The 20,396-nt window shown below is 40.7% G+C and overlaps 1 protein-coding gene across 1 annotated transcript in view; it reads left to right on the plus strand.

Annotated features, from left to right (window-relative positions):
* The first annotated feature begins 912 nt into the window (after nucleotides 1-912).
* ACTN3 (actinin alpha 3) overlaps nucleotides 913-20,396 on the plus strand; it is a 51,509-nt gene continuing 32,025 nt past the window's right edge. The window contains exon 1 of the mRNA XM_075281590.1: nucleotides 913-1,239. Coding sequence (XP_075137691.1) covers nucleotides 1,108-1,239 — 132 coding nt within the window. The 5' untranslated portion in view covers nucleotides 913-1,107. The remainder of the gene's footprint in view (nucleotides 1,240-20,396) is intronic.

The following is a 20,396-nucleotide window of genomic DNA, read 5'->3' on the forward strand; positions in this document are numbered from 1 at the left end:
AAACACACAACTGTGCCATATGTGCACTGGTCTTTGTTGTGTGTTAATGAGCCACCAATGATGTCATGGCAAGTAAGCAAAGGGTCCCAATGGCTGGCATGGTAAAAGAGGTCCTGTGTCTCGCCCAGGTTTGGGGACATGAATGAATATTTCCAAATGCAAGTCTGTAAATTTTGTATAACACATGAAGCAAGGCCACACATTTTTCTAACGTGCAGATATTTCCAGAGGTGGAGCGGTCCATCAGCCGATAGTTGCAAACAACCACTTTTATCAATTCTGCATGTACAGCACTTTACACCTATGTCTTTTTTTATTGTTGCTGTTATACTGTTAATATCATATTAGACAATATATTGTACCTGTTGGAATTATTTGCTTTCAGATCCGATGCATTGTAATAACTGAGCGTAACTTGCGCCATTCATTTGTTACGCTTTTTGGTTGTGATTTGAAGTGTTTTAGAGATAACACGTCTTCTTCAATGCAGTATCAAAGTCACATACTTGCTATTTAGAGGGAGTATTTGTTTTACTGCTAGACTATTCTTGGACACTGAAAGTGCTAGCAGTTTAAGTGTATGCCAGGGAAGACAGCAAGGAGAGGGGTCTATTTCTGTATACGTGACATCATGACAGATGTCACATACAGTAGCCTTGAGAGATCTTAAGAACTTGGAGTTACAAAGTAAAACAGGTGACACGGGCCTTTTAAAAATCAATATTACCAATCCGACAGGACACAAAATAAGTGTAATAACCCTATAAAAAACTTTTCTCCAAACTTTCATGAAGCCTGCACTCATAGGACAGATTAACCAGGAGGAGTTTTGTTAGACCACCCACTCACCATTTATGGCTGCCTATCTGACCACATGGTATCCAGCTGATGGTACTTATGGGCAATAGGTCACGTGTATTTTTTTTGACCAGGGACAGCAGGCTGGTAAGAAGGAGGCAAGCATTTTCAAGAGGGGATTCCTGGTTAGATTTCCCAACTACCTACCACTGCAATAGATTTATTTCCTGCTGGCCAGGGACTGCAGGAGCCTGTAATTCCAAAGGCAAGAAGAACTAAAACGCGATCAAGGGAAGGGTGAGCGCAAAGATGACTGCCATAGACCCCCATCTACAATATGCCAACTCTTACAATGTGGCAGAAGAAGATTACATGCATCAGGAAGAAGACTGGGATAGGGATCTACTCCTAGACCCTGCATGGGAAAAGCAGCAGAGAAAGGTAATAGCATGTGGATCCTTTATGCTTACTGATACTATCACACATTGATTTAATAGAAGAGAAAGTCAATAGGTTGCTTTTATTTATGTAAAATTTCTTAGTTCACCATTATGAGGCTGATCCGGGAAGCAATGATCTTAATTCAGGAAGCCTCAGACTAAGTCCCCGATGTGTTCGGTGGTCTGCTCAGCCGGCTTCTGAACAGGTGCCCACACCAGAGCTCTCCCACCCCACACATGCAGCTCCCCTCCCTGTCATTTGCCTGGCTCAAGATGTTCCACTGATGCTTTTTTTGGAAGGAGTAGGCTCAGCAAGAGTGATGGATTGTTTTTCATTCTCTAACCGGCCCCTTCATTTTAGTTGGAGAGTTGCAAGGTGATCCGTTTAAGGGAGGGGACATAGGGGTGGGAAAGGAGGCCTGCATCTGTGGTTTTAGGAGCAGCTGGTCCCTTGTAATAACCCTGGTATGGTTGATGCCTTATAGGTTGGTGACATTTTGAGCAGAAGGTGTCATCATTATGTGGAATGTATGAGGAGGGTGATCAGGTGGCACAGTGGAGACCTTATGGTTAGGATATGACTTCAACATACAGATATAGAGGCAAGCATGTTATCAAATCTCAAATGACATCAGTCTAGTCACTCTATCTGCCTGTGTCATAAATGTTTGGAATGGCATGAAACAGTGTTTGCTTCATATCAAATGGAGGGTGACCTCCAGCTTTCCATAGATATACAGTAAATCAATATAATGTTTGTTGGCAACCGCAGGAACTCAGGTCACTATGTACTCATAGCAATAATAGAAATAACACATATTAGCAATGCTACATAGTGTAACTTCAGTACAATATTATTCAATTTTAGTCTTTACAAACATACCTGCAATGTATGAAATATGAAATAATAACAAATGGTGGCAATTTATAATTCTGAGTGTACTGATAAAACCCATTCTTAATCAATATTCTGTAAAGTTTGATATACTATCTACTTAAATAACTAGGTTTAATACAACATAATAATATAGAATAACAAAATAAATGTTAATTAAGAATACATTTACATTTTCCAATTTCATTACATTTTGCATATCGGTCTATGAAAAAAAAAAAAATTAGTATCACTCTAAATAATGAAATGTCCATAAGAGTGCCAAGCCACAATGACTTAATCCAAAATCCAACAAAAAGAGAATTAGAAGCATTCCAAATATAGTGAATATCTATCTATCTATCTATCTATCTATCTATCTATCTATCCATCCATCTATCCATCCCCTATCTCTCTATCTATCCATCTCCTATCTATCTATCTATCTATCTATCTATCTATCTATCTATCTATCTATCCATCCCCTATCTCTCTATCTATCCATCTATCTCCTATCTCTCTATCTCCTATCTATCTATCCATCTATCTCCTATCTATCTATCTATCTATCTATCTATCTATCTATCTATCTATCTATCTATCTATCCATCCATCCATCCATCCCTATTTTAATAAACAGTGCACCAGTTTTCAGCGTCTGAATGTAAACTAAGTGTTGTATTTAATGGCAGAAAATACTTTTGTTATAAAATAAATGTCGATTTGCATAAAACTATTATTGCTTGAGTGCGTTCAAAAAAAATAAAATAAAAATGAAGTAACTTTGCAAATGGTCTGAATTTAATATGTCTACAGCTCTTTTTCAGCCCTATACCTCTAGAGTTACATAATACATACAAACCCTGTGTAGTCTAATCTCGGAGTTACTCCATTTTATCTGCCCCCTATTCTTACTTGCATTGGTTGGTTTGAAAGAAGTAGGGAACAAATGGACGGGAGTAACACTAACTAGAACATCAGACTACACATGGTCTGTATGTAGTCTGTTACCATGGAAACATTGAGGCCTACACAGCATTTAAGGCCTAATCTTTCCTATATAGTTACTTTAGGGATTTGTTGCTCTTATAACAATGCCATGGCACGCCTATTCTACAGTTGGCTTCAGTTATTGCTGTGATACATAGTGTGAACCTCTGTAGTTAGGTGACATGCCATCAGTATGAACAAGGCCACAATTGTGGTCTATATGCCTTTCATACATTTTTGACAAAATGAAAATGAAGGTTTTATCTGCTATTTTTCACACAAAAAACACGTTGAAACACGTTCTATAAATATAATCATTTAATATAATTCTAGAAATATTTCCCTTGGTGCTTCATCATAGTGACATGGGGTTTGCTCTTATAACAAATTTCTCCACGATTTCTCATAGAGACAGGACATTGAATAGATTTTCCGAAGACATTTATGGCGTTTCCACTGGATGTGATTTACATGTGACATCTATAATAGAAGTCAGACAATGACTGTCACTAATAAGACAGAAATAGACAAGCACAGAGGTTAGAAGAGGTGAGGCCTTCACCTAACACAAGTTTCTATGAATATGTAAAAAATCCCTTAAAAATTGTTCAAAAGTAATTAATATGAGATTCTGCAACTCCCTCCTGGTATGCAAGAGGAAGAAGCAATATGTTCTAGTGATAGAGAGAAGGAAGACTTGACAGGTGACAGCCAGGGGCATAACTTGAGGGGGCCCAGGAGCCTTAAGGGGCCCATAAACACTGGCATCAGTATTGAGATTGCAGCTTCCATCTGGCCCATAAGCCAAGGAGACCCACAGATTACCCTAACCACACTAAGCAGTGGCGTAACTAAAGTCTTGTGGGCTCCGGTGCAATCTTTTGTCCGGGGCCCCCTACCTCATCCCTACAGCGAATTCTTGATAGTGATGTTACTGGTGCTATGGAGTTTAATCCACCTTAGTGTGGTCTTCTTGGCTTATGGGCCAGATGGAAACTGCATTCTCAATACTGATGCCAGTGCTTATGGGCCCCCTAAGGCTTTGGGGCCCCGATGCGACTGCACCCTCTGCACTCCCTCCCTGACACTAAGGTTGATTAAACTCCATAGCACCCATAACCATCACTATCAAGAATCCGCTGTAGGGATGAGGTAGGGGGCCCCGGACAAAAGATTGCAACGGGGCCCACAAGACTTTAGGTAAACCACTGATGACAGCTTTTTTTTCTATTGAGTAGCTAAACTTCTTAAGAATAGGAAACAGTCCTAACTGGCAGTTTCGGTAGGGAACACTGTCGCACCCTATGTAATCTATGTAGGGGGCAGATACAGGTGGACTGCTAGTTGGGGATTTCCATCAATGTTGGGGATTAGTGGCAATGGCTTAATGTGTAAATGTCATTTCTATAGGAAAGGTACAAAACCCTCAGCTAAGCACTGTGACCCTTAGGTCTTCATTAGCTTTTCTTGGCACTGCCAGACAGTGTTAGGGACTCGGACTTTTTTTTTTTTTTTAAGAGTCCGAAGGACCACAGTGCCCCATTACGTCACTTTAGTGGTTATGGGAGTCTCAGCACCTGCACAGCCATCAATCAAAATGTCGCTATGACACGAACCGATCACATGAATAGAATCTTTTTAGAGAACCTCTGTAGGCCACAACTGAAGCCTGAGCAAGGTGTGAGAATAGAGCAGTACTGTCATTAAAGGGGTTGTCCGGGATAAAATTGTATTTTTTAATTAGGAAAGGGGGGATGAAAAAACAAAACAAAACAAAAAACACTCTCCTATCCCTAGTGCTCCGGCGCCTGCCAGCATAGACTGGTCCTGAAGCTCCATTGTTTTCTTTAGGTGGAAGGAAATGGAAGACTTCCCCTATTGCTTAGAAACAATTATTGTTGCCCTTAACCCCCCCCCCTTCTTTCCTTAGTTTGTTACATTTCTTATTGTATGTGGGTTTTTTTTGTTTGTACCATATTTGTTAAAAAATTTCAATAAAAATTAGTTACAAAAAACAAAAAAACAAAAACAAATATTGTCTTGCTTATGAGTATGAGCATCATGGTAGTTGATGAAAAACATCTCATGAGATCTGCAATTTCTTGTTTAGGCTAAGGCCCCATATATTGTCCTGCAGCAAAAAAGCACTGCAGGAAAAACCGCAGCGGCAACGTACCGCGGTTTTTCCCACAGTGCTTTCAATATAAAGTTCACAGAGGTTTCCTCTCCAAAATTTTTGTTTTTGTTTAAATGATATAGTACCTATAGGGAAACTGCCGGCATTTCCGTAGGTATAAGTGACATGCTGCAATTTCAAAACCTGCAATGATTTTGAAAATCACACCATGTCCGCTGCACATATTTTTCCACAAAATGTGGATGGGATTTGCTAGAATCCCATCCACTTTGTTGTGAATGTAAAATATGGTCTTTACACCTTGTGGGGCCCTGGCCTGGAGACAAAACTTTTTCCATAATTTGTGACTTTTTAGAAAGTTTATATTTTATAAATGTGTCTAAATCCTGACCCAACGGTAAGGGTAAGGCCCCACGTTGTGGAAATGCAGTATTTTTGGCTGCTGCTGAAACGCAGACGAAAACCCACCTGTACAAAATGACACGTAGGATGGAAATGTCATTATATTTGGAATTCAGGAGGAAAAATCTTCAAATTTTCGGGCTGTTTGGCTGGATCAATAGGAGAAATTCAAAACGCTACAATTTACCCTTACCTCCATCAATTTGAGCAATTAAGACGTAAATCAAAATCATGATTAATTGAACATAAATTAATCATTATCTCAATTACATATAATGAACGATTATTTTAGGACACTCCCCCATGCCACGCCCCCTATTTTTCCCATAGGCATACCACTGAATTTTGGCTTTGGTTTTTAACAAATCAGCATTGGATAGTGTACAGTTAATCAAATATCCTTTAGCCAATGGCAGTGTGAGACAGGAGGCCATGAAATAATTGAAATAAAGGATATGAGAAAGTTCAATTCAGTTAACTTTTGTTTCTGGTTATTTCCCGGTAAGGGCTTGTTCACATCTGCGCCCGGTCTCCGTTCATGCAGGTTTCCGTTTCCTGCACAAAACTGAGCCGGAGATGGAAGCCTGCAGGACTCTTTCATACCCATTCATTTGAATGGGTTTGAAAGATGTCCGGCCGTGAGCGCCGGTGAGTGTTTTATGCTCTCCGCTGCGAAACAGTTTTTTTTTTAAATCGGACACAGAGTCGGACATGCAGTACTCTGTGTCTGGTTTAAAAAAAAACGGTTTCGCGGCAGAGAGCATAAAACGCTCACCGGTGCTCACGGCTGGACCTGGTCTGACAGCTTTCCGTCTTCTGCATGCAGAAGACAGAAATCACAGAATGGACTCCGGGCGCTAGTGTGAACCTAGCGTAATTGATTCCCCAGCCCTATCAGTATTTTTTTTTACTGGTTTTAAGGCTAAAGTCACACGTAGCAGGCTGCAGCAAAAATGCGCTGCGGGAAAAAACTGCGGCGGCAATACATCGTTGGTTTTTCCTGCAGTGCTTTTCACAGGAAGTTTGAATAGTATTTAGTAATATACTAATTTCAGGAAAAGCTTATCATCAGTTTTTTTTTTGCCCAGACACCCAATTCCATTGATATTATCCACCAGGTTTTTCAAGACGTAGGCTACTGGTTATTTTATGATACAAACACTTCATACAAAGTCTATAAACAAACTTGAGGAAGTTTAGTCCCCTTTTATTAAATGATCATCTATCTTCAGAATAGGCCATAAGTAATCAATCAGCGGTTATCCAACCTGGGGACCCATGTTGATCAGCTGTTTGAAGGGGATGCAGCAGTCATGTAAACGCCATCAATGTTTGCATGACATTTGTTTCATAGTGGTCGTATGAGGCAATTACAACTTTGTTCCATTCACTACTATGGGATGAGACTGTCATTACATCACACTGCTGCTATGAAACAAATGCATGAGGTGTTAGCAGTGAAGAGGTCATGACATTCGCATGAGAGCCGTGGGCCTGATCAGTGCAGGTCCTGAGTGTTCAACCCTCAATATCATTTATTGATGACTTATTCTAATGATACAAACCCTTTAAGATCAAGTAGAGGAGGAGCTAAGAGTTTTGTCCAGTAGAATTCATTATTGTCTAAAAACCATTATAGCCCTTATATGAATAAACACAAGATGCCCTATACCAAAATATTTAAAAAAAACTATCGCTCAGAAAAAACAATTAAATTCCAGGCTTTAATTGAAAATGAAGGATGTCATGTGACTGGTAGTAGAACATGTCAGCGTGTAGTAGTCTAAGGGGGCATATATTCTCAATGGTGAGACGGGAACAAACATTATGCACAATACAACTTCATACAACCTTTAAAAGGGTATTCCCACAACTCTTGTTCTGCAGCCTGAAGGCTCTGTACTCTGTTCACTTCCTGGATTTCTTGCACATTGGTGGGCAGGGTTTCACTTGCTCTGCTATCTGCTATGATCCACAGTATGACGCTGATGTGGAAACTGATGTAGCAAAGCTAGATTTGAGTCAGCTTGCATTACATATAGAGGTAACGGACTCCTTATCTCAGCCCTTATCAGCCAAATTCAATTAAACTGGCTGATAAGTGGAAAAGCTGAAGATAGACAGCACAGTAATCCTGGAGCTCTCACCTCCCCCTCCCCTATATGAGGAGCTCCGTTGCTTGTCAGCCCCTCCCTCTCCCCCTGAGAGCAGGTAGCTACATCACTTGACAAATGAGCAGATAATCCCAAGGACCAGTGTCAACAATGAAGTAAATAAATTAAGATAGCGGCCAAGCAAAGCAGTTTTGATAAAGCAATGTATTTAGGAAAAGTCTTATATCCATATAAACTAGCAGTATAGATTGGATCCTTGTTATGGGACAACCCCTTTAAGCTTTACAATGCCCACAGATCCCTTTGGGACCCAACCATATCTCATCCTGCTTCTGATTTTATACAGGTTATATAAGACAAAGTGCAGAGTATCTCCATAATTTATTTCTGCAATATATCTGTAAATTTGATATAATCCTCATGCCTCATACTTGTTTGTCAGCTGATCAGCAACACAAGTAGTGTAAGGATCATTCCTAATCATCAGACTAATAGGTCAGGGATACACAACTACATGTAGAAAAGGTCCACCAACTGGGTCTGCTCTCAGGCGAAGGTCCAATCTGAATAGTAGTTGAACATATCCACCATTTACACATATTAAGACATGTATCTAACCCTGCCTAGTATTTTCCATGACTGCTCTAATCCCACACAGTTTCTTTGAGTGCTCATACAGTTCCCATAATGCCCTTCTCTGTGTAACATACTGTGATGAATCCTTGTTATTGCCTCCATACAGAATAATGCCACATTAATGCTTGCACACTGAATAATCCTCCTACTCACTATAATGCACTTTTTTGGCCTCTAGATGGCTTATTACCGCATTGGTGTCCCCACACAGTATAATGGTCCTTAGTTCTTCCTACATAGTATAATGCTCCGCACACAGAATAATGCCCCCTTTGTGGCCTCCATGTGGTATAGTTTCCTATTGGCCCTCGCATATTAGAATGCCACAAAGTGGCCCCACTGGAGGTGCAGGTGGCCAGCAGGAAACGCCCTCCCTGCTCCTGCAGTCACTGACAGCCTTTCAGCACTGATACATTATAGTAGCGGCAGTAGGGATCAGCAATTGTCCCTTCTGCCTACACAGCAGCGTAACCACATTGCTACTGTCATTACTGTAATGTATCAGTTATTTAGGCGCAGTAGTCGAGAGGTTAGTCATTCTCTCAACTCCTGCCATTGTGCAAGGAAAGGAGGCATGGGTTTGTGGCTGCTGGGGGTTGGAGTTCGGATCACTATCTGCCTGTTTAGCCCCTCTGTAATAGTCCCCTAAGATTAAATAAATCTTTCTATCTTGGCCATTAATGCGGCACGGCCAAGAATTATGGCAACCATGCATTAAGGCAACCACTGCACAAGCTTGCTAGTAAGAGGTCCTCCACACTTGTCTGCCCACCGGGTCTCCGTCCTATTCTCCAGAGAATCTGCATAGTGGACGGTTTCCCAGCAGTCAATTTTAAACCCATTCATTTGAATGGGTTGGAAAAGCAAACCGTCGGTGTCCGTATGCAGCCTCTCTGCGGGGAAACCGTTTTTTTTTTTGGCCAGACACAAAGTCGGTCAGACACTTATCTGCTGCCTCTTCCAATAAACTTACATGCTTGACTAAATGCTACTTAAGACAAAGTACACAGAGAAAGAATGAACATGTCAGAAAGCTGTCAGCATATATAGGGCTCTGACTTCTATATACTATCTCTATTATCACTGTCATTAGCAGGAGTCATTCCTATATGGAATTAATCCTTTAATTGGCATAGGCATGTGAAATATAGCATGTCACACTCTCCAATTAGGTTCTCTGGATGAGGTGTGAATGGTCACATAGCTGAGGTGTGAAGACTTCTGACAGATGTATCTATGACATTGGTATTGTATCCCAAATATGTACCACATATCTATATATAACCGTGCTAGTTACATAGAGCGCATTCATTTACACATTTTACTGCATGTACATTAACACTCCAGGCCTGCTTCCCATAAGACAACACAGGGCTACAAACCTACACCTATATCAGGTTACAACAGCCCTGGAAGTCTAGATTTCAAAAAGTGACTCAACAGGGTGTGCATATTCTATTTTCCTACAATGTAAATCTCTGACACATTGGATACTTATGTTACATAAAGATAAACAAGAGTCTGCTATGGAAAAGTGCGATTGGGGTCAGATTATGAAAGATATATTCTATGAATAACCAAATCAGATCAGATCTGCCATTAATAGCATTGATGTCACTTTTGCAGCAGATAAGCCATTTTTTCTCCATGGTTGTGACTCTTCAACCTTCTATAGTTACCCCTGTTTTTATGGCATTAAAAAAGGTTGTTCAGGACTTCAAAAACATGGCTGCTTTCCTCTTCTCGGGAAGTGACAGCATGTATTTCGGTCACATGGCCATAACGCAGTTTAGTTCAATTCAATAGCACTGTACTGGCATAAAACTAATGATCAGAGGGAATTAACCCCTTGTAACAGGTTACAGGATTTCCCAGTTACATAATCTGACACTCAGTGGCGTAACTAGGAATGGCGGGGCCCCGTGGCGAACTTTTGACATGGCCCCTGACACCAGAGTATAATAATCGGAGACCCGGGGGAATAAGAACATAAAAAACTGCTTCTTACCTGTCCCCCGGCTCCGACGCTGCCGGCCTCCGCTGCCGTCCTTCTTCAATGACATCGGACGTCACATGACCGGGGACGCAGGCCGGGTTCATGTGACGTCAGACAACTAGGAAGGAGGCCTAGCCAGGATCGTGGAGAGGTAAGTAACAGTGTTTTTTAGGTTTCTTACCTCTCCTGGTCCACTAATTATTATACTCGGGGGTCCGAAAAGACCCCCCGAGTATAATGATAGCAGCGGTAGCGGCTGTCACCGGGCCCCTAATGTCCTGGGCCTTGTGGCAGCTGCCTCTGCTGCTATGGCGGTAGTTACGCCACTGCTGACACTGAGTAACCCCTAAACAGTCAGGCCTGGGCACTTAGAAAGGACCCGAATGCTGTCTATACACTAAGCTCACACGCAAGACTTACCACAGAAACACCACATAAACCTTCCAACCAGCATCAGAAAGACTTCCTACTCCTATCAATGGGAGATTTGTTCAGAATCTACCAGATGATCAGGTAGGTCCCTTCTCCATAACACAGTCTGCCTCCCACTAAAATGAATGGGAAGTGGAATTTTTGCAACGGGTTCTGCTAAAAAATTCAGCTGTGTGAATCAGCTCTAATAGCAGCCTGTGTCGCAGTAACGTAGAATACTTTTCTCTCCGCATATTTGTGCGGACACTGTGCGGAAAACACATGGACCCTGTTATAGTCTATGGGGTTTGTGTGGTAACTGCATTATAATGTGATCACTATTCTGTTCGGGGTCCCCAAGCGGACTCCTCGAATGGAATACCGAATGCAGATGTGAACCAGGCCTGAGTTAGAAATAGATCCTTCATATTTCCCATTCTGTTTGAGTTGATTTCTGGCTTAAAAATGTTAAAAAATTCTCTGAGTGAAACCCTAAAAGGCTGAGGCCCCACACTGCGTAAACGCAGCTTTTTTTGTTGCAAATTTTGCTGTGATTTTTTGAGTCAAAGCCAAGAATGGCTATAAAAGGAATGGGAAATATATAGAAAATACTCATATTTTTACCAAACGTATTGGCAAATATCTTAAAAAAATTTCTAAACTTTTAAAATTTTTTGGAGTCGCCATAATCTGTCAACCAAAATTTTTATATATTTCCACGTACAGGGCTGCATAAGGCATGTTTTTGGGAGTCATCATAACTATCATAGGAGCAAAACAGCTCTCACGTTCTTCACCTGGAGGCCTTTGGAGGGAGGTATAGACAAAAATAATGCCCCTGGTTACAGTTCACTGGGCATTAGGGCTTGTGCACACGGAGTAAACGTGCACTCATTTTGGCAAAATACACGTGTAAAAAATGTCATTGAAGTCAATGGGAATCTGATTTTTACATGTGTATTATTTACATGTGTATTTTGCCAAAATGAGCACGCGTTTACTCCGTGTGAATGGACCCTTAGCATCGGGTCTCTGCTATGTAATACTCGGGTAACCGTGACTGGATGCTGGTGCAATGCCCTCTGCGCCGGATCAGGCCCAAATGAATGGGCCTAGTCGAGAGGGAGGGGTCTTCAGGGGGATGTCGTGAGGCGAATCCACCTGAAAGAATGAGCAGGTCACTTCTTTGAGCAATGAGCAATAAAACAGTTCTAAGACAAGAGTCATGCTAAAAAAGCAACTAAAAAACACTGCAGAAACACGGCAAAACTACTCGCATGCTTAACTGCTTTTTCCATTTTTCCCATGTAAAGCTAAGGCTAGAGTCTATAGTTTTTGTGGGTAACTGGTTTTAAGTTGATTGGGTTTCCATATTTCAGGTCCCCAAGTGAACCTGAATGAACAAACACCTGAAAGCAGGTGTGAACCTAGCGTAAGGCTGCACTTAATGAAAAACGGCTAAAATAAACACGCTGCGGTTTTCAGAAATACTTTCATCTTTCAACACACAAATTTTCCCCACAATAATTGGTGGAGATAAAATAAATGAATTAATTTGGCTCATGCTGTAAAATGAAGTTCTGCAGTAGCTAAAAGCAAAGCAGTTTCTGCAACATGGCACCTTAGTATAAAGCCAGTTGCACTTGACTGTGTGCTACCTGGCTGCCAAGAATGAACGACACAGGCGGTGCAGAGGTGACACGTGGAAGTCTTCCATGTGTCGCCTGTACATTTGGTGCGCCTTTCATTAAATGAATGGGAGCCACGGAAGCAGGGCCACAAAATCATACAGAAATAGGACCTGTTCCATATTTTGCGGCCCGCACTGTCATCCTGCACACGTGGTCATGTGTATGGGCCCATAGAAATTAGAAAAACCCAGATAACACACTGACCACTCATACGGTTGTGTGCAACAAGGTTAAGGCTACATTCACAAGACCGATGGTGATGCAGATTTCATGGATCCTCATAGATTTGATATTGAGGGATCCTTGAAAACAGGTATTAATAGAACAAGCGGAACATCAGAAAAACAGACTTTTGAATACCCACATAGACATGCTTTGAATTTAATGCAGCTGAGTGACACCCCTTAAAAAACGCCTATCACATGGGTGTGTAAATATAGCTTTAGGCCAAAGCCATATGTAACACATCGTAGCTTAAAGAAAAAAAAAAAAAAAGGCAGCAGAAAAAAACGCATTGGGTTATTTTTTTTGCACTGGTTTTCCTTGCATTTTTTTTCCTGTGGTTTTTCTTCCTTTATTAAATCTATATGGAAAATGCTTGCGTTTCCGTAGGTGAAATTTTTGAAAAATGCAGCTTTTCCACTGCCTTTTTTTTTGCAATGTGTGGATGGGATTAACTCAGAATCTCACTTTTTTTTTAACTATACTTATTTTTACCATACTAATTGAAACAGATAGGAAACCAAGTGCTGTGTTTTACCATCTAGTTTCGTACAGGACTGTGGTAAGAGATAAGGTATATGCTGAGAGAGAGCAGACAGTTGGCGAGGCTATTATTAGCGACCAAGATTTAAAGAGACAGCGCGAGGGTGCTCGGTCTGTATCCTGTTTGCTACATGCCATAATGGGTGCTAAACTTAACAACCTGCTGCAGACGGCTTACATTGTCTTAAGGTGCTTTACAAACATGTAAGGTGAACCACAATGCTTTTTTTATGGATTATATATAAATTAGCAGCTAATCTGCTAGGATAAGATTAGAAACATTTTTTAGGATCTTATTTACACGATCCTTTTATAAACTGAAGAAATTACAATTCCTCCAGTAGGTGAGCAGCTGAAGAGATAGTTATGCACAACCGATCTTAGATGTTAGTTTACCAGATATGATTATATATATATTATATAACTATCTATCTATCTATCTATCTATCTATCTATCTATCTATCTATCTATCTATCTATCTCTGACATAAAGCTGATGGAAATATCTACTGTATCTCCAGGTATAGTCACTTCTACTTTTGTATTACAGCATCTAAATGTGTCCACAGTAAAATTCATGCCCATAGCTATAGAGGGAATAGTGTATGGATGTTCCCTGTTGAGTTGTTCTTTTCCCAGTGTAAAGCTATATTCACATGGCATATAGTCACTTTTTTAATAACTATGACACGGCAGTATTAAATTACAGAGAATGGCCGTTTTACATGACCGTATTTTTGTATGGCCGTATTATTCACATGACCATAATTTTACGATCCATTGTTACACATCAAAATATAGGTCATGTTCTATTTTTGTCCGTTTTTACAGACCCCTCCAAACACTCAAATATATGGGGGATCTGTAAAAATGGGGGCTCTTCAGGCGCAAGACGGCCATGAAAAATGTCCAGTTTTGCACCTTGGTCGTGTGATTGTAGCCTTAGTATGGCTAGGCCCATATAAGATATCTCTTGTCTGTCTTCTGTACTGAATACAGGATAGCCAATGGTGATAAAGGAAAACTCATACAAAAACTCTCAATTATTTTGAGAAAGGGCACATATTGTATACAAAGTGCAAAAAAAGTTAAATATTCAGGTAGAGGTGGAGGAATATATAGAAACCAGGGCTATTATTTAGCAAGTCCATCAAGAAAATTGGCCAGAGAATGACCAAGGAGGAGTATAAAGGATTAGATCACCAGGGAACAAAACTGAGGAATGACCAAAAAATAAGCAAGTAACCAGAGGCTAGATGTGTGACACTCTCCATTGTATCATTGGGTATTGCTGGTTCTATGTATTTCACTGGTGATAGAACAATGTAGACAATTATCTATGGCGCGACTAGACCATTAGGATGCGGAGTCATATGTGAAACAAATCTCATGTCAGACATCAATTGATAGAACACAGAAGTGATCTTGTGTGCATATTATTAGCCACTCCGAAAAAGCTCTTTGCCCTACATTTTTAGGATACTAAAGGACACCTGGCCATATGTATACAACATGTAAGAAGTAACTTCCGTTCTCCATGATCTCTGCAGTCTACGACATGTTGGGGCTAATGTTACTGAACGTCCCAAGCCCTCATGGGAAATTTACCTAATGAATATTGAGATAAACCCCTTTGCCCTCACTCAACAGCTCTATAAAATAATCCTGTAACATAGTACTACGATGGAACAGAAACCCTTTCAGAATTCACAAAGTGTTCCCTTCTCTTTCCTCTACTCGGCATGAAACTCCAAATCTTATGGGAATGCCCAGGACTTGTTACTGTGTGGTGTAAAGTCCTTTCTCTGTTTGGGGCCTTGGGTCAGACAAACATCCGCATCACCCCTAAAATAGCTGTACTGGTCATGTTACCAGGGTCTTTTTAGGATAAGAAAGGAATTAGAAGGCTATTTTTTTATTAGGAGGCAGACATATTATCCCAAGGCTGTAGAGGTCTCCATTATTGTGAGTAGAGCCAATTGACCACCGACTACTGTATATAGGGGACTAAAGGTTTAGAGAACACCTCTTGAGGTTATTTTACCCAGCATAGTGTTTCTCCAGCTTATGACTTCTAGTTGTTTGCCGACATCATACCCAGGTAGTTGTACATGAGCATTATAATTTTCTCTCTGAACACTTGCTGAATTGGATATTTTTTTATTCTGTCTCTATGCTGTATCATATTGTAAAATATTCATTTGTCATCTGTAGTCCAGACCTCAAACTAAAGTCCATGGGTTAGATATAAACCTAACTAGAGGAGACTGCTTGTAAAGCCAGCTGGATACTGGTCATGTAATATAGAGGTATTGGACTCTTGGGACATGGACATAATCTTACTGCTTTACAAAGTATTAGTGGGATCTCATGTAGAATATTCAGCTCAGATCTGGCAATGGCTCATAAAACACATGCCCTGGACTTGGAAAAGGTACAAAGAAGAGCAACTAAGAGGATACAGGGCATAAAGAATTAGATTTATTTAGTCAACACTTTGTTAATCCAGGTACGTAGATCCAGTACGATCCCTACGTGGGGTCAGAAAGAGAGTTTTCTCTTTCGGAAAGATTGGTTCATGTGTTATTTTTTATTATCTCCCCCTGGATAAATAAGTTTGTCCTCTCTTGGCGAAACTTGGTGCATATTTCTTTTTTTTAACCATACTCCAAGTATAAGATGTGCCCCTTGATGGTGCCAATAAAATAGAATGTACTAGATACATCAATGGACATAAAATAAAATCAGCAGCCTTGGATGCTTTGCAGATGACTATGATTTTCATATCAAAATATTTAATTTCTTCATATGATATTAGATAGTACACGATATATTTATTAGAAGTGAAATCTATATTAAAAAATTTGGTACCGATGTTTGGTATCTTTATGTGACATTATCATATGATATTTATAAATGTGATTATTATTAAACATCAATAAAACTATAAACTCTCCAAATATACTTCTTGGAATTTAAGTATAAGCTTGGAATTTATTTTCTGGGGAATCCTGTTTCTTGTTCTTTAACCCTTAAGTACTATCATGGTGTCTATCAGACACTACTACCATAGACATATCATTATGATACACTGTCTACCAATAAGTATTTGGACACCGGTGGTCCGAGCAGAACGAGTGACAATTACAGCTTCGATCCTCCGGGGCATGCGTTCCACAAGTCCTTGTATGTTGGCTAGTGGTATTTTATTCCATTCAGCTTGGAGAAGACAGGTAAGTTCTTTCACCAGTTTTCGTCGGTTGTTGCACCGTTTAGTTCGGTGATCCAACTTGTTCCAGAGGTGCTCGATAGGGTTCAAGTCTGGGCTCTGGGCAGGCCAGTCCAGTCGGTTAACCTGATTGTCACTGTACCAAGCCATGGTAGACCTTGTTACATGACAGCTGGTGTCGTCATCCTGTAACATTGGTCCGACCCATAATGTAGGAAGCACACTGTTATCTAAAATAGTGCAAATAGGCTTCGGCGTTGAGTTTACCATGCACTAGGACCAAGGGTCCCAGACCATAACTCCACGTCCGCAGAATACACTGGGTGTCCAAATACTTATTGGTAGACAGTGTAGAAACCATGATAGTACTTAAGGGTTAAAAGGAATGTGTCATCCGAGAATGACTTATTGTTTATATCCCATTTTTTTTGTTAAACATATTTTTGAAGAATTTTTGGTGAGGTTTTTAATTTTCCATGTTATCTATATTTTAAAATCCTACAAATCTTGTGACTTCCTGTCTCCTAGTGATGGACTATGGACCATAGACACAACGGTCTTGAAGAGATCCTATAGACATCTATGGGAGAATTTTCTAAGCATGTGACATGTGCAGAGGTCATTCTGTAGAGAGGGGATTAGATAAGCTGAGGCCCCGTTCACATCTGCGTTCGGGTTTCCATTTGGGGAGTCCACTTGGGGACCCCCTAAACGGAAACCTAATCCGCATAAAAAAGTGTTAACCTTAGGAAACCTGTGGACCCCATAGTCCAGTGATGGCGAACCTTTTAGAGACCGAGTGCCCAAACTGCAACCCAAAACTCACTAATTTATCACAAAGTGCCAACACTGCAATTTAACCTTAATACTGTGCAGACCCACAATTGTGGACAATTTAGGACCTGCAAAATACGGCTATGTGAATGGGTCTTTACAGCGCTTTAAAAAAATGCAAACAACTTTGGATTGCATTTGGTACTTTTGAACAATTAATGTTCACTATTTACATTGCACAGATCTGTTTTATAGTGAACATGCAATGTTGTTACGACCTATAATAACATCACGTCTATTATAAAACAGATACTGTGTGGTATAAATATTGAAGGGCCCCCACTCAGTCAAATCTGTTCCACAGTGGCCTCCACACAGTCTAATCTACTTCACAGTGGTCCTCACACAGTACAATCTGCTCCACAGTGGCCTCCACACAGTACAATCTGCTCCACAGTGAACTCCACATAGTCCAATCTGTTCCACAGTGGCCTCCACACAGTCCAATCTACTTCACAGTGGTCCTCACACAGTACAATCTGCTCCACAGTGGCCTCCACACAGTACAATCTGCTCCACAGTGAACTCCACATAGTCCAATCTGTTCCACAGTGGCCTCCACACAGTCCAATCTACTTCACAGTGGTCCTCACACAGTACAATCTGCTCCACAGTGAACTCCACATAGTCCAATCTGTTCCACAGTGGCCTCCACACAGTCCAATCTACTTCACAGTGGTCTTCACACAGTACAATCTGCTCCACAGTGGCCTCCACACAGTACAATCTGCTCCACAGTGGCCTCCACACAGTACAATTTGTTCCACAGTGGCCTCCAAACAGTATAATCTGTTCCACAGTGGCCCCCACACAGTATAATCTGTTCCACAGTGGCCCCCACACAGTATAATCTGTTCCACAGTGGCCCCCACACAGTATAAGCTGTTCCACAGTGGCCCCCACACAGTATAAGCTGTTCCACAGTGGCCCCCACACAGTATAAGCTGTTCCACAGATGGGTGCCCACAGAGAGGGCTCTGAGTGCCATCTCTGGCACCCGTGCCATAGGTTCGCCATCACAGCCATAGACTATAATGGAGTCTGTGTGGTTTCCACACAAAAAATGCAGAGAGGAAAGTTTTGCCCGAACATAGAGAAATCCCCTATTGTGAATGGTGGATTCTGAGTCTTATCTTCATGTACATGATAGTTATGATCTACAGTATGCTGTGACGGCTGCAAAGAAATCTCCTACAGAAAATGGGAGGTTTCAGCATGTTATGTGACTTAGTGGCCAGAGTCAAAACTGCAGGATTGTTACAAAATATAGATAGTAATATTGAAATTACAAAAAAATTCAACAAAATTCTTACAAATGAGTTTTACCATAAAACTTGCTTCAGAAAATAGATCATTTGCTGGTGACACCTTCCCTTTAACCTAATAGTGACTGCCTGCTGTAAGAAGGTGCCAGGGAAGAGTCCGCAGCGACATCTTTTGGCGTTGCTGCAAAAATTCTCCTGCAATTTAGCCTGAGCAGAGGACAGAAGCGGTTTATTACTACTTCTGTCTTCTCTTTTACACACTACATAGCCCTGAATGAGAACTATGTAGTAAATAGGGGATGAGGTGCTGCTGTTCCCTCCATTGAACTTGGCGGTGACATGTCTGCCTTCAGTAGTAACAAAGCTCCTGACTCTTCACAGACCCAGATCATCTCTGGCAGTGACTATTGTTACTAATGGAGACTGTTTTACCCTGTAACTGGGTCTCCTATGGATGTTAGGGGGCATTCACATTGGGAAAGTTGGCGCTGATTCTGCCACGATAACTCGCGGCAGAATCAGTGCTGAAAAAAAGCCTCCCATTGACTTCAATGGGTTCCGTCTTCCGCACGGAACGCATTGAAAGCAATGGGTTGAAAAGCCTCTCATTACTTTCAATGTGTTTTGCGTGGAAGACGGAACCGATTGAAGTCAATGGAATTTTTTTTTATACCGCTGATTCTGCCACGAGTTATCGTGGCAGAATCATCGCCAACTTCCTCCATGTGAATGCCCTCTTAGAGTGGAAAAATGTAATAAAAAAAAGACGACCCCTGGGGTCTGTTATGTTAAAAAAGGGAATACACATTTATATAAAAATAATAATAATAAAAATACTGTCGCCATAACCACCCTGTTCATCCATCCAAACTATAGATATGATATATCAACACATTCATAACATATCAGGGAACCCATTTATATACACTATTGGGGTGTCAAGTTCCAAATTTGAAATGATACATTTACAGTCACTTTAAGTATAATTTACCCTTAAAAATAAAATAATAATAAAAAATCTCTAAAAAGAGTGCCAATGGACAAATGGATAATGCACAAATTATGTTAAACCAACGTGGGCAAAAACACTAAAATGTGGTCAGTCAAGTCTTCTTGGGCCTGGTCTTTAAGAGTTAAATACTGTACAATAATTGAGTCATGGAATAGTCCATTGGTTTTGAACATACAGTGATTGAGAATCCTTCATGTAAAGACCCCGTCTGAGCTATAATGGTTTGCGTGTGTAAGGGGAGTAGCAGGAGGAATCCAGCATCATATAACAGCTGCTATTCCGGACTGTGGATCCTTTAATGGTAATGTCTAAATTAGCTCAGGATTCCTGCACTGTAGAGGAGGGGTGGGCATGGGGGGGACACAGGGCATGAGGTCACTTGTGTATTTCTAAAGGAGGACCTGTCTTAATTAGGGTATATAAAAGACGTGAAGATACATTTTAAGGTTGTAGCAGAAGGGTGAATTGAGGAGATCTTGGAAGCTTTACATCATCGGGAAAAGACTTCAGTTACCAGTGGTGGTCATTCTCCTAGAATGACATAACTCTAAGGAGAGCGGCTACGGGACGTACTGTACATTTAGAAAAGAAGAAAAGAATCTAACACTGATCTCTATATCATGGAGATAACATAACATAAAGCCTTGCTGGTGTGCAGATAACACCCACATTGACCAATGGGAACACAAGGTCATTGTACGGTACGGCCCTATTACATACAATTGTTGACGAATGAAAACTCACTTATTTCTTGTTTTTCTCACCTTTTATGCTGACATTTTCATTTGTCAGTAACATATCA

The sequence above is a fragment of the Leptodactylus fuscus genome, chromosome 7 (genome assembly GCF_031893055.1).
Source record: "Leptodactylus fuscus isolate aLepFus1 chromosome 7, aLepFus1.hap2, whole genome shotgun sequence".
Classification (NCBI taxonomy): Eukaryota; Metazoa; Chordata; class Amphibia; order Anura; family Leptodactylidae; genus Leptodactylus; species Leptodactylus fuscus.